We start from the raw sequence: 15319 nt of genomic DNA, 5'->3' as shown, positions 1-15319 counted from the left end.
ATGGTGATGAAGAAGAAAGAAGAAAAACGAAAATCTAGAGAGAGAGATCTTCAAGGATCGTACTCAGCTCTTGATACCATGTTGAAAATCTTCAACTGAATTTCATTGATTGAAAAGATAATGAATACATGAGAGATTACAGTATTTATACTATGAGATTTGTTAGCTTGCAGAAGAAGCTAACTCTAACTAACCTTGACAGCTAAGCATGTAACTAACTCTCTAACAAACCTGCCAGCTAGGCACAACTAACTGAACAGAACACAGTCAGCATTTACCTAATGACACTTAACAGTAACTATATTACTCTAATATTTGCAAACAAAGAGTCACTTATTAATGAGAAACACATCAGTTGGTACCAAAATCTGTATAAGAAAGTCAACTCGCTTGGGGGAGCACTCCACAAGGAAAAAAAAAACTTGGCCAGAACTTATTTTTACCCGTAGTAGGCAGTTTCTGAGTATTTTATGAACTTGTTTTATAAACTTTTCCTACTTGTTTTAAGATTGCAAGTTGCTGGCTCAAGCTTTCTGCTCGAGTTCTTTGGGTCATGTTCGAAGGAGTGTTAACTTTGCAAGTTACTTGTCCTCTTAATAGATTGCTTTTACTTTTGTTTTATACTTCAGTTTCAGTTCTAGACAACCATGAAGTGGTTTGAGTGCTAGCATTCAGTCACCAAGTAAAAAATTAAAAGATTGCGCGTGCTTTTAGAATCATAGAAATCTGAAACAGTGATCATTTTCAACAAGAAACTTCTTGTGGCACTATTAGAAGAATTGAGTAGTATATCCTCCAGCCATGCGCTCATTAACAATCTAGAAAGCTCTATTAGAAGAATTTATGAGCAATTTGTTATCCAAAGCCTGAATTGGTCACTTTGCTTTAAAGCTTGTGACATTAAGAGGCAGCGTGCGTTACTTGCATGTATACTTTAGTTCCATCACGCACTCATGCTTCTCTCGGGGTTTAAAAAGATCGTAACATGAATTACATAAGCTGTTAACAACCATTTTCACTTAGGGCCAAACATACATGCACAAAAACAGCTTCAAAGGTTCCTATAATTATATGATGCTAGAGTCGCAACAACCCACGAACTAGACTTTCATTCAATTCATTCTTAGCAATCAAGATGCCCAAACAATAGAAACATGAAACTATTACTGCATATGATGATGAAATTCAGATCAATAAATAATGAGACAAGCCTCCTAAATTGTTTGTTTGAAAGGAAAATTCCATCCAGCAATAATTGGAGTCTGTACACGTGATAAAAGAGTAGCAACCTAACCCTGAATCATGATGGTGGGCAAACCTAAGCATGAAAATCCTAGATGAAAAACCTATGTAGACTCGTCATTTAAGCTGTGGCACCAAAACATAAAATAACCGGTCTGAATTCCAGTTTCAAAGCCATTTCACGAGCAAGGAACGTATAACACCAAGCTTCACTTTCTACCTGTTGCTCCAGCTTTTGGCTTACCTTTAACCTCAGTTTCCTGCTCACATGAGAAAAAATGTTAATCCTAAACTCTTGAACTTAGCTCAATTGAAAATTTGGAGTGGAAACAACAAACTACCACATCCCATGTATGAATGCATAACGACAGATAAAAGAATTGAGTAAAAACTAAAAATTGAATCAATCATCTGCCCACCTACATTTTTGTACCCTCTGAAAAGCCTGTTAATCAGGAAATGAAAGGAGAATATATACATACCAAAATCTTTTGACCTAGTGTATTGTTACTATTTTACTCCTCTTTTCTAAATATAAATACAATATTACAATTCTGCTTCCCATTCTGTTTCATTCCCTTTACATTCTTTCAGTTTCATCCATCCAATAAGTTGAAATATGTTCACTGGACGATTCTTCAATCATTTTAACAAATATAATCATGTGTGTATGCATGCCTTCACACGCGCACACGAACAAGTGTGTACCTGAGGTAAGTGCAAAAAAATGTTGCTCTTTGCTGTAGTTGGATTGTGATTTTCTGCTCCTTTGCTCCAATCATAACAAACCTATAGGCATGCACAAGATTTAGAACCAAATTACAGATAATTGAATGGAAAAGCCACCATCAACATGAATGTAAAAACCAAGCACATCTGTTTCAAGTATTTAAAAGCATGTTCATGGAGAGCAAAAATTGCAAATTTCTTCTCTTAAAATGGAATCAACTAATTACAACCTCCATTTCATATGAAACTGACAGTTTAACCCTGTCATATTATTTGAGTGGCAGATGGGATTTAGGAAACTCATTTCATATTCTGATTTCAAGGATGCATGCATTGGGCAGAGGAAGATGCGTGCATTGTCAGCCATCCAATGTTTCAATTCATCAATTAAACATTTTTAATTTTCAACACTTGTCAATAGCTCATTCTTCTGCTGGGGCATCCAGCAGCATATAAACACAGTTGTTTTTTAAAATATTATAATTATTGAACACTATTTAGCGTCTTCTAACGAGCATCATATTGAAAAAACACTAATCTTCAACAAAATTATTTTAAAAAAAAATTGCTAGGACAACCACGGAACATGGGGTAGATGGTGAAGACTGGTGGGATGAGAGTCCATTTAAGGAATGAAGAAAACAAATAGAATATTTTTACAAAATGGGGCCGATTGACATGTATTCAAGATTTTGAAAACATTTTGTTGTCAACATTTTGAGAAGCATCATAAAATGTTCTCCCCATAGTATAATATTTAACATAAAAAACAGCAGACAGTTGGATATCAGATTACTTGTTTGTATATATGATGTGTGTCATGCATCCATAAAGCATGGGTCAAGTGTGCTACAATGCTAAGGAGCTAGAGGGGAATAAGACTTGAAAAGGTAAAATATGCATATCATACAGTGACAAATGTAGTTTTTTCCTTATTAGAAGAATAACAGAAATTGAAATGGAGAAGCAAAATTATATAAAACTGCATACAAAGTAAAATAACTGGTTTTTTAGAAAGCAACAAAGAACATACCGCATAAGCATATATGGAACCATCACTATTGAATGCACTGCAAGGTATGGGCTGATTACACCTTGCCATAGCCTACAAAACACATAAAGTAAAAATTGTTGTTAATCGCAGACTATAGCGGTAAGCAAAAAAACCGCTATTTCCAGCCTCTTAAAGCGGAAAATAGCGGAAAAAGCCGAGTAGCGGTAAGCCAAAAAAGCGCTACGCTATAGCGCCACTATAACCACTATTTTACAACACTGTAAAATGACAATAATAACAAATAACTTCAGGAAGATAACTGAAGTTGGAAAGAAGACAATATATTACTTCATAGATCTTGATACATGATTAACACCATAGTAGTCAATCCCGGATAGCGGCGCGTAGCGGCCAGCCCCAAAAGTGGGATAGCGTGATAGCGCATAGCGGGATGGCCGCTATTCTGAATTTTTTTTATGTAATTTTATATCATTAATAGTTTAATACTATATACATATAAATAGCAAACAATGTCAAATATTGCCTAAAATTCATAACATTCATAATAGAAATAAAAATCATAAGTCTTGAACAATAACACACAACTAATAACTTCTCAAAAGCAAGGTAAAGAAGTCGAATTTGCAAATCTGAATGAAGAATGAAGCTTAATTGTTTCAATTTTGACCTATAATGGCCCTGAGAAGTCCTAACATGCCCATAAAAAGGTTCCCCAACGATTTAAAACGAAGGGGCTTGAGTCATTCGTTCATATAGCGCCGCTATTTCCCGCTATTGGCCGCGATCTGCCGCTATTTTGGCCGCTATTCGCGCCGCTACAGCCGCTATTGTGAAGTTGGCCGCTATTTCATCTCAATAGCGGCAGGGAGCCGCTCCGCTCCGCTACGCCGCTATAGCGCCGCTATTTCCCGCTATTGACTACTATGATTAACACATTAATTAGAGCTTTTAAGAACCCAAATGAAACACAAACATCCAAATCTGATATATTCGTCTTACCATTTTAATGTAAGTGATTAAGGGAAAATTTGAGAATGAGTGCCCCCACTGCCCCACCTAGATAAAAATACTACCTATAGATGAGAGTAACAATAACAATGTTATGTTTGTGACTGGACATGTCTGTGCTCAATGCTGAGCCATACATACAGATGAATCCTATAAAACTGTCATGAACCAACTATCCCAAAAGCTTAAGTTGTTGGGTGAAGACATGTGGATGAATTTCTATTATATTTTCTAACTGAATAAAGGTACAAAAACTTCTAGTCTATAAGGAAAAATTGCAAAAGTGGGTTTTGCAAATTCCAGAGAACAGTTAGTAAGGAGAGTTTGAGAGAAGCAGGAACCTTGAGTCTCTGTTTACTGTCCTTATCCCAGAAATTATAAGCACCATCAGATCCAGCAGTTGCAAAAGTGTGATATACCTGAATGCAACCACATCATCAAATAAGATTAAACCCACCACTTTCAAGTTTCAAAATGAAATTAAACTAATTTTCATAGCATATGGTGTATTACCGGATGGAAATTTAAGGAGTTCACAGAGTATATGTCATTATTTTCTCTATGGCATTTAAAAGTAAAATTCTTGTTTTGTTGTCCATCATCCAGGTGATGTACTCCAACCCTTCCTTCTATTGAGCCAACCTACAGAGAAAAAATAGTCAACGCTTGACAATATCAGCAAAATAACCTTTTGGAGTTCAGTGAATATACAGCAAAGATTTGACCAAAAGTGATAATAACAACACCAAGAAAACTTGAAATGGCATGCAAGAGCCACCAGAAACTGTATAAATTGAAAGAAAAGAAAGCATTGATGGTGTCTGAGTTTGTCTATGAACAAAACAAATACTGCAAAGGGAAACACAGATATAAAACTCTATCTGTGGGTACTATATGGTTATATCTCGATAAATACTTAAATAGGCCTCAACATTGTCATTTGATAGGATCAACCTAAAATCCTTGTAGAAAATGATGCATTGATAACCCAGTTGGTCTAAATGCTTTAGTACCTATGTTCCACTTAGAGCATCCTCGAGCTGTAGAGGCTCTTCACAGGATTGGCATTTAAGCTTCAAACCAAGTGGAGGATTGCACCACATCATCGTAGTGATGAAATTAAATAAAAGAAAAGGGCAACAGGTAAGACTTGTATGAGTATTTGAATGTAGGTGACAAGTGAATACATACCAAAAATCCTTGCTGGTCTTGAAAGGCAGCAACACATCTTGTCTGATACTTCAGGGGAGATGCGATTCTTTTGTACTCAGTCTGTTGGGATTTTAACAGTGCATGAGAAAAATATGATATTGGCATTTATTTAAATCAATTTCTTCCCAAACATTAATATTAAATCAGATCTTCTTAATTTTTTCGTCTAAATCATGAAAATCCAGAAATGGTAGACAAGGTGGAGTATAAACAAATCATGTGTGATCTGACCAGTAGATAGAACTAAACAGTTTTTAACAGACATGTAAATAGAAAAGACAAAAATCAGTGTCATCGAGGACACTCAAATTCAGTTTGGGCTGCCTGTTCCATGAGTTCATTTTATATCTTGAATCCCTAATAAATTCCATATGGTTGCGTGCTGTGTGATAAATTCCATACTTTCTTTTACTAGCTGGTTGCATAGAGATCTAAGATGTAACTCCATTGAGTTAATATGCTATAAAATTTTAATTTGACCAAAGTAAAAAAGAAAAACATGGTTATCAAGACATTTAGAGGCATTGAGTCAATTCAATCTAATACATTTCTGGTACTGAACAAATTAACTGATACAGGGTTTTCCCTTCGTATGATCCTACGATTCCTACCGATGAAGTTCAGATGATCTGGATCCAGTACCTATGAAGTGCATTGTGCATCTTAAAATTGCAAGCGGAAATTGTCGAGAAAATCAAGGAATTGTTACAAAATCCATAGTTCAATTGGATATAAACTACTGATTACATTTGTTTGGACAACAAGCACATAATGCATGTTGTGCATAATGTTTCGAAATTATGAACTAGCACCGATGTTGCTCCAATTGGATACGGATAATAGACTTTCTAGTTGAAATTTCATTTCCTAATTATAAAATTTATAATCTACATTATGAAATCAACCTATTGCTTACAACTCGTAATGTAAATTTTCTTTGAGTGAAGTTATGATTTTTTTGCATACAAGGCTACAAGCAACAAAACTATGAAAACTTATTTTAAAATAAAATATCACCTGAGGATTCTGCAAGTTGAAGACAATAAGATTTCTATCGGCAGTTGCCACAACCATCAGAGGATGTTTCACTGAAATTGCATAACAACGATCAGGGAGTTGTTGAGTGTGCACTGGATTGGACTGCCTAGTATCCCAATACCTAACATAAAGAAAATAAAGCATAAATAATCATGAACAAACAATCCCATAGCTTAAGTTGTTGGGTTAAGACTTAAGAACATGAATAGTTTTATTTTATCACATCTCTTAAAGAGGCTCATGCAAGCGCCTACTGTATTTGAATCGTGGACAATGCACTGACTTGTTTTTATTATGCTCTGGAATACAATATTTTATTTAGAAGACTGGAGACACCAAGGACAAACTAATTACCACTTGATCATGAAGGTTCTTAAACTATGTCATGAAACAATTTTCCCAAAAAATTAAGTTGTTAGATAAAAATATATAAATGGTTGTATTACAATTATTGACACTTCGCTTTCAGCAATTCATGAAATGACAAAAAGTGAAAATGAAGTCTTTGGATTGAAGCCAGTTATTCTGTTATGATTTAGAAAATTTAGAACCCTATCATAAACCTGAGCTAAACATGTTCTTATAGAATATTATAAGTGCAGTTCTATGTATTACGCTGCCAAAAAAATAACATTAGCACAGTACAATATATCATAATTAGGCATGCTTGTAAAGAGGTCACCTTACCTACATGTTGATGGAAAGGTGTGACCCAAACATATAGTTTCTATGACCCTAACACACTATTAGAAGTTTTTCACATGATCACGGAATGTGTTACTTTTTTCTTGCCTAATTTATACAGATTCGCTATTACATTATAGTGTTATGTTCTTTTACTTTTTAAAGTGTTATCTACTCTCTAAAACAATGTTCATATGAATCGGGCTCTAACTCATATATGCTAGAAAAAACATGCAGTCATACCTTGAATTCACATTGTTACTGCAAAATAAGTAAGACTCTTTACACTGAAAATAAAGTAAAAGAATCAATATACATACTTCAGGGTTTTGTCCCAACTTCCTGTGGCTAAAAGGTTCAACTCCGGTATCCACGCGAGATCCTTAATGGGAGCATCATGCATAGCAACAGTCATCGGTTGTCCACCGGACAAAAGCGGCCACATCTTGACCTGCTTGTCACAGCCTCCAGAAAAAACTGTTGTTCCATCATCCTTCCAAGCAGAGCACAAAACCTTCAACAATAAGATTAAGGCATTAAGCATTCAATGCACTTCAGTCTCAAACAAAAGTAACAATACTAAGTACCCGTTTGGATGCGAACCAAAAAGCACTTATTGCAGCTTATTCAAAGCCCAGTTTGGGAGAGCTTATTTGAGCTTATCTGATAGCACAAGCGCTTGTGCAAGTGTTTGGGAGAGCTTATGAGCTTATTTTCATAAGCTACTCAGGATAGCTTATGAAAAAGAGTTTATGCTTATATATAGCTCATTTTCACTTTATTTTAATACATTTTTTAAAAATAACTTATGAATAAGTGCTTATGTCATAAGACCATAAGCGCTTAATTAAGCTATTTTCCCAAACGGGGCAAATCCATAAAAAAAAAAGGTTAAATATTCAAATTGATTACTGGTTGTTCATGAGAAATTGAAGCCTTGGGAGTAGTATTGATAACATTCCCATTCCTTGAAATCTCCCAGCACCGAACCTGTTAAGGAAAAAGCCATCAATCAAGCAACGAAAAACCCAGAAAATGCAAAACAAAATGAGGGGGTTTTGGAAACCTGATTGTCCCATGAAGTAGCGACGAGGAAATTGGCTTTGGGACTGAAACAGAGACTCGAAATAGAATCACCAGGTGGTTGAGATACCTGAAAATTGATTGCAGGTTTGGTGAAAAACGGTAAAACGCTGAACCAAACACAACCTACATTTTCACACTGAAGAGAAGAAGACTCGGTGAGAAGAATGTTACCTCGTGCGATTTGTTCGGGTTGGTGGTGTTTGTGGTGGCGCCGAATGTGGACATTGTGATGAAAACCCAGAACGGAGAGAGAGAAGCGGTGGTTTGAGCAGAGCGACGGTGGCTGTGACGGTGGCTCACACACTCAATGCGGTGGCGGTCTCACATATATATACTCGGTACATAGCTTTATTTTTACGTCCTAGATAGATAGCTTTATTTTTACGTCCAAGTAGTAAAAAATACGAAAAATAATAGTAAATTAATAATCTTTTTGCAATCTTTTTTAATTAAATATCTTTTTTTTAGAGAATTAAATATCCTTAGGTGAGTGTGAATAAATAGTGGTCCAATAGTTGGGAATATATAGGTTAGGCAGGGGAGGTCCAATGATCGATTTCTGATGGGTATAATTTATCTTTTTGATGTACCAAGAAAAAAAGTGATCTAATGGTAGGCTAGATAGATTTCCATGGTAATGTTACAAGGTCGAACTATGAGAAAATTATTTGTTAGGAGAAACCGTCATGTTTGTCTGATCAAAAATAAATAAATAAATATATATATATATATAAGAATTTTCATTGAGAATGCTAAATAAAATGATATTTTTTGGAATTTGAAAATATATATTGGTGAGATGGTCTCATGATTCTAACATATGAATTTGAATTTGATGTAAACTTCGCATGAATCGAGGAATTCAGCAAGAGAATGTGTTAAGTATATGATCAATAATTAATTAATTATTAGTTTGATTTGTTGTTTTCACAAGGCATGCTTCATTTTCCATGAAATCACCCATGAAGATACAATAATGGGACGTGGCATGTAATAAATGGAGATTACCTCATGATAAGGGTTAGAGCTAGTATTCCATGAGTCAATAGGAGAATAACGGAGGTGTAATTGGTTGGTCTCTATTGAGAATCGTTTGGAGCTTAACTTAACAATGCCTTGAAAGGAAAGGAAAATGACATGCTTATGTCTTTAAAAAAAATAAAAAAATAACATGATTATGTTTAGGACTTGAAGGTTAGATATTGTTTTTTTTTATCTTGCGATTATACCACTTGAATAGTTGAATACCACTTGATGAATAGTAATAAAAGGCTATAAGTCATTGGACAAAACAAAAGTTTTGTTTGAAAGAGACAAAACTAAATTTAGTATAATTGTATAGACTTATTATTATATTACTAACCAGTGGGAATGTTTTAGTATAGTCAAGTTCCGGCTATTGATGAAAGCCCTTAGCAACATCATCTACGTAGCCCTTGCGACCAACCTGGCCATAGCCCAACTTTGTATTGCTACATGCATTTGTCGCAATTTTTGTGCCATAATGAGGTGATTACTAAGTCCGAGTTCATATAATTAGCTTCTTCGATTGGAGATTTGTATTATGTAGGTAATCATTCACTTATTTCGAAAGTTATTAATTCTTGAACCAAAAATTGTGGTGCGCAATTGCCATGCCTTTGCGCGTATACTAAGGAATGGAAGTAATAGTGAAGTTTATCTAAATAACTATTTAGGTGAGATTTGAGTTAGTTCGGGACGATTAAACTCATGACAATAACAACTCTAAAAAATGTACTCATAACCCGGGACAAAACCAGAAAAAGTTGGTAAGGGAAGCAAAACTTTAATAAACATGGAAATTAATAATTACTAACTAAAGAAGATAGGAGTAATATATTTTTTTATGGGACGAATACAACATTTGAATATTATTATGAGGAAAGTTTTTATCTTAGAGAGCAACCACCTCATTTTTCAATACCTAGTTATGTCTACTCATAGCTCATGATTTTAACATCTCAATTTGGTTTTGGTGTGAACTTCGTGTAAACGAAGGGATTCACCAAGAGAATGTGTGAAGTCATGGCCAACACGACTTATCATTCTATTAACAAGTAAAAACATTGTTGATTTTTCAATTTTAACTAATATTCCTAGTAAAACTCGAACATACTATACTATACATTTTTTTCTCTAAATTAAGTTATCAAGAAATATCTAAATGAAGATGTCTTAACTAAAATAGTAAATTCGCGTTTTACAGTTTGCGTGGCCCCTACCAGCCCTTCCTGGATACGTCCATGCTCACAAGCACGCTAAAGACTTGCTTGGTCTCCAGGTTTACATTGAAGAGAAGTTGGAAACTTGGAGCTATTTCTAATGATTACAAACTAGAGTTAGGTATCTCTTGAGCGTCATTGAATAGTTGGTACTAGGTGACTATGGAGCAACAGATCGATTTGACACCATATATTCACTCCATACCTTAATACATTGGATGAGTGAGTTCTTTCACTTATAATGTGTGAAAGAAAACTTCCACACTAACGCTAGGATTACAAACAATCTTCCCTCGAGTGTGAGTTCATCCCAAGTGAAAGCCACCACATAACGTTATTGGGTCTACATTAACAGGACATGCACGACGTGCAACCACCATATATTGTTATGAAGACTTTCGACACAAGAAGTCATCACCATGGTCGTACTAATCACCAGCTCTGATATGAGAGTTGGATTCTGACACATATAAAACTCTGAAGATTTCCACGTTGGGTTAAAAGCAAACCACTTTAGTGGATGGAACCCACATTTGCACTCAAAATCTGATCTTTGCAATAATTAAATTTTCTAACATCATTCAATTTTATTTATAGATTAGGACAGTTTAAAATTTGATTTGAGTCACCATTATTGCTAATTATTGAGTCAAGTACACATGATAATTGTTTGTGTACAATAGAAAATAGTTTGAGATTGATGGTGATAAGGCAGATATTCAAAACCAAATAGTTTGAGATTAATACTAACATTATATTTTCACGTAACTTTTATAAATAATTACGTAATTTATTATTTTAGAGTATTTCAAAATTTCATAAAGGTCTTCGATTTTGAAAATGAGATTCCCTAAAGAAATTTTGGCGTCTATTTATATAAAGACTAGTGTTTTTTACCCGCGCGTTGCACGGGGAATACATCTATTATATTTGATAGGTCAATTAATACCTTGATCATTAAAAATATAATAAACAACTGATGAAATAGAAGAGTATGAAATGATGAGCAAAGTGGACAAAAAGTCTTAAATTAAAACCCTTGTTGCATATATTGAACTTCGTACAATTGAATAACTAATAAAAGAATTGGTTAACCAAATCTCAAATTATGCAAAACATATTAAGGGATGTGATTTAATGATGGCTAATAAACAATAGCTGATTTAATCTACAATGAAAAAAAGAGAAAAGATTCTTTATGTACGTGATTATGCGAGTTCATTTTTTACACAATAAAATAAACTAAGTTTGACCCATATCAACATGAAGTCGTTTCACATTCTTCATGAGCCTAAAGACAATAACACAAATTATAGATATGAAGAATCGCCAATAAAGCATTCTGAACACATTTTAATCTTAGAAAAAAAAGAATGTACCGCGAAATTTGTTATTGTATTTGATACATTAATTAATACTTAATAAAAGTACTTTCTTGTTAAAATATATTTCTTCCCGTAGGAGAATTTAACTCCTATAATAATTTGTATAAAAAAATTAAAGTGGACTATATTATTATGTAGTAAAAAATTAACATGAAACTATATTATATTATGTTTTTCTTGTAACAAAAAAAATTCCGATGAAATCTTATTAACATTTATTTTTATGTAGAAGTATTTTCATGTAAAATATTCTTCTTATATATAAAAGCTTTTAGGCTCTTTCTAATACATTTAGATCCAGCTTCTCCTTACTCTCAGGATGTCTGAAAGTCTTTTCTCAAGTCTATCTGGTGGGTAATATCGATGAAGATGATGACACCCACCATACCTTGCTTGCTTCAAGGTCGATCTCTTGTATCCTCCTCCTGCCGAAGACTTTAAGAGTAAACCTTGTCATTCCAACTTTCATCGATCGAGTTTCAGTTGCTTTTTCTGTTGATCCAGGTGAGAAAGCTTACTAAGGCAACCTCTGCTTTTGTCTATCTCCCAATATAAGAAGCATGTTGCTTTGCTCTTATAGTAGTACTAATAGGCGTACTTTAGAACAAATTTCTAGCGAAGGTCTTGACAGTTTGGAACTAAAAGGTTTGGTTCATTAATAATATCTAGTAGTTTCATCATGCTATTCTGCTTTTGAGCTTGTTGTACTTACCGGAGCATTTCTACGATAAAAAAATTCAGAATAGTAAAGCAGTCGTAGTATGCTCCCTTTACTTGCTCTAGTGCTCAAGTGATAGCGGAGTGCATACTGTTTGTATCTGAATTATATATAAAAGACTCTTAAAAACAATTACTTAATTCTCCATTACAAAGAATATACATTACATCAGAACCTAATTATTATTTGTCAGTGACATAAGTGTCGAAAATAATAGTAATGAAAATTTCGAATGGTGTGGATAAGGGTTAAAAGTCCAATCTCATAAGAAAGAAAAATCTCCATTTACATCAAAATCTCTCTCAGATTTCTCTACCTCACTATCACCATCGTTTTTCTTATAAATTATCCACAAACACACTCACAAATTCCACACAGTACCTAACATCATATGCAAATTTTGTTTTCACTACAACCAGAGTCTGTTCTCTGGCATAAAAAAACACTTCATAAAGTAAGAAGGTATCACATTTTGAATTTAAATCTTTAAAATATTTATTTCTAATTAAAAAATCAAATGAAACTTGCTTCCAAATCAGCTGCAATCCTAGGTGCTATTCCTGATTGTTGTCCAACTTTAACATGAATTAATATGAACTCATGCTAATTCAAATGAAACTTGCTTCCAAATCAGCAGCTTCCAGCCGTATCTGCATTCTAAGTAACAGAAAATCAAGAACTCATGAAGTGAGATGGATAGACATGTTAGAGTAGGATAGACTAAAGACCACCAAACATAATAGCAATATGTGCAACATCAATCTAGCTATGATAGTGCAAAGATAGCAATCAAATTTGCAGACAGATATGAAAGCCAAAGAATGAATTGAAGCCACTTTTTGGCTATGGCCTTCCAGTGGTTTCCATAACCAATCAGATCTATTTGTAAGGGGAAACTAATCACATGCTACTAAAGAAGATGAATGGAAGAAAACCCCTCTAGAAATTTTAGACCCATTATATTTGTTGAACGGCTAAAACAACTCTTTGCTTTATGTAGCACTGTTGTTGAAAGTACAATAACCAAATCAAAAACATATGCTGATACTAAATCGTAATGTGATAATTACACACTCATGCAAGTAAGACTTCCAATCACACTAAAGTTTGATTAATTGAACCATAGTAGAACAATGATTAATTATAAAATCTAATATTGCCTTCGAAAAGTGACTTTTAATATATGTAATGATGATAGATAGATGTAGAATTGATGAACTAAGTCAGTAAAACTATATATGCATCACAGTAGTGCAACACCAAACACACATCTCTATCTCTTATCTGGTGAATATATACATATGCATCACAGTAGTGCAACACCAAACACACATCTCTATCTCTTATCTGGTGAATATATACATATAATGGACTGAGAAAAACCTCCATGAGTACTGGTCTCACATGTTTCGTGGCTTACTTGAAATGAGAGCAAGATAAGATCTTGAGTCATCAATCATGTTTCATCTTCAACTAGCTGAGAATCAGAGAGTGTAGTCAGGAAGAGGTATGCACCTCATTGTCGTTCTGTACCTACGGATAAATTCATGTCAAATGTTTCCAGGGAAGCCAAGGAAATCAATTTATTGTTAGAACATTGGTTTAGGCGTTTAGCATATTAGAAAGGATAGCACCAGTTTTAAAAGTCTAACCTCAATAGTATAGCTTGAGCGAACAAAGATAAGCAGTAAAATCTCATCCATGATATGTAGTTTTGTAGTTGTAACGGCAAGCACCAACATAATAATTAATTTCCTCGGTGCAAGAAGCAGGCAAAAAGAAAAAATTACCAAATAAAAAAGTTGCAAGGAAAAAAATCTACAACTTCTCCTTTCTCTCCCCTCAATTCTTTCACTCCCTCAATCCACTTCACTGACAATGATTAGGTTAATCAAAACATACACAGATCAATGTTTCACCTCCTATAACATAGGACACAAATTTTAGATGCAAATTAAGAAAAACGAATAAAATAGAATCACATACAAAGGAGATTCAGAAAACATAAAAAACAAATCAAAATATTGCAAAATTCCATATAGAATATAAAATGGACTCACCATCCATGGCTTCCAAAGAATCTCTTTTGGTGGAATATCTATAAAAAAAACCTGAAGAAAAGAATTTGAAATTAGCATGGCAAGTGATGAACGAAATTGACCTTGAAGTCAAACATGAGTGAATGAAAGTTAAAGGTAAAGTAAAATAAAATTGAAAAAACCATAACATATTATGCAAGCAAAGGAAGAAAATAATTTGAAACCTCCATCTGCTACCTTCCCAATCAGTCCAAGGCAGCAAATCGGAGAGATGCGATTGCAAGTCGATGGCAAAGTGGATCCGTTGAGAGATGAGGCGATTTTGTGGGGGTGGTTCCGTTCAGTGGAGAGATGAGATGAAAATTGCATGGAGGAGATGAATTTCATGGAGGAGATAGTGGAGGTAGGCAGGGTTTTAAGAGGGTTTTTGCTGATGGGATGTATTATTGACTTAAATCACTTATCACAGATTTTATATTAAGATAAAATCATGAAATAAACAACATAAATCCTAATCAAATCTAAAATTTAAAAATGTACTAAATAAATATAGATAAAAACTATCAAAATCTAGCAAATCACAATAAAAACTCATAAAATCCGGAATTAATTAAAAATCCGAAAATTCAATAAAAATACCATAAAAAATAATTAATACTCTAAAAATAAATAATAATATAAATTAAGATAAAATACAGAAATAAACAACATAAATCCTAATCAAATCTAAAATTAAAAAATGTACTAAATAAAAATAGATAAAAACTATCAAAATCTAGCAAATCACAATAAAAACTCATAAAATCCGGAATTAATTAAAAATCCGAAAATTCAATAAAAATACCATAAAAATTAATTAATACTCTAAAAATAAATCAAAAATAAATTAAGATAAAATTAAGAAATAAAAAACCTAAATC

General features: G+C 33.7%; 1 protein-coding gene across 1 annotated transcript; it reads right to left on the bottom strand.

Moving 5' to 3' along the window:
* Positions 1-1146: 1146 nt before the first annotated feature.
* Positions 1147-8358, bottom strand: LOC130739636 (protein RAE1-like). The gene is made up of 11 exons (XM_057591994.1): positions 8186-8358; positions 7995-8081; positions 7841-7918; positions 7249-7442; positions 6224-6365; positions 5186-5266; positions 4508-4636; positions 4336-4413; positions 3005-3076; positions 1951-2031; positions 1147-1502 (listed from the first exon to the last, which is right to left on the bottom strand). Exons 1-11 carry the CDS (start codon positions 8237-8239, stop codon positions 1452-1454), a joined length of 1047 nt encoding a protein of 348 aa, XP_057447977.1. The 5' UTR covers positions 8240-8358; the 3' UTR covers positions 1147-1451.
* Between the last annotated feature and the right edge of the window lie 6961 nt (positions 8359-15319).

Source organism: Lotus japonicus, chromosome 2 (genome assembly GCF_012489685.1).
Source record: "Lotus japonicus ecotype B-129 chromosome 2, LjGifu_v1.2".
Lineage (NCBI taxonomy): Eukaryota > Viridiplantae > Streptophyta > Magnoliopsida > Fabales > Fabaceae > Lotus > Lotus japonicus.
This window is presented reverse-complemented; position numbering and strand designations above follow the sequence as displayed.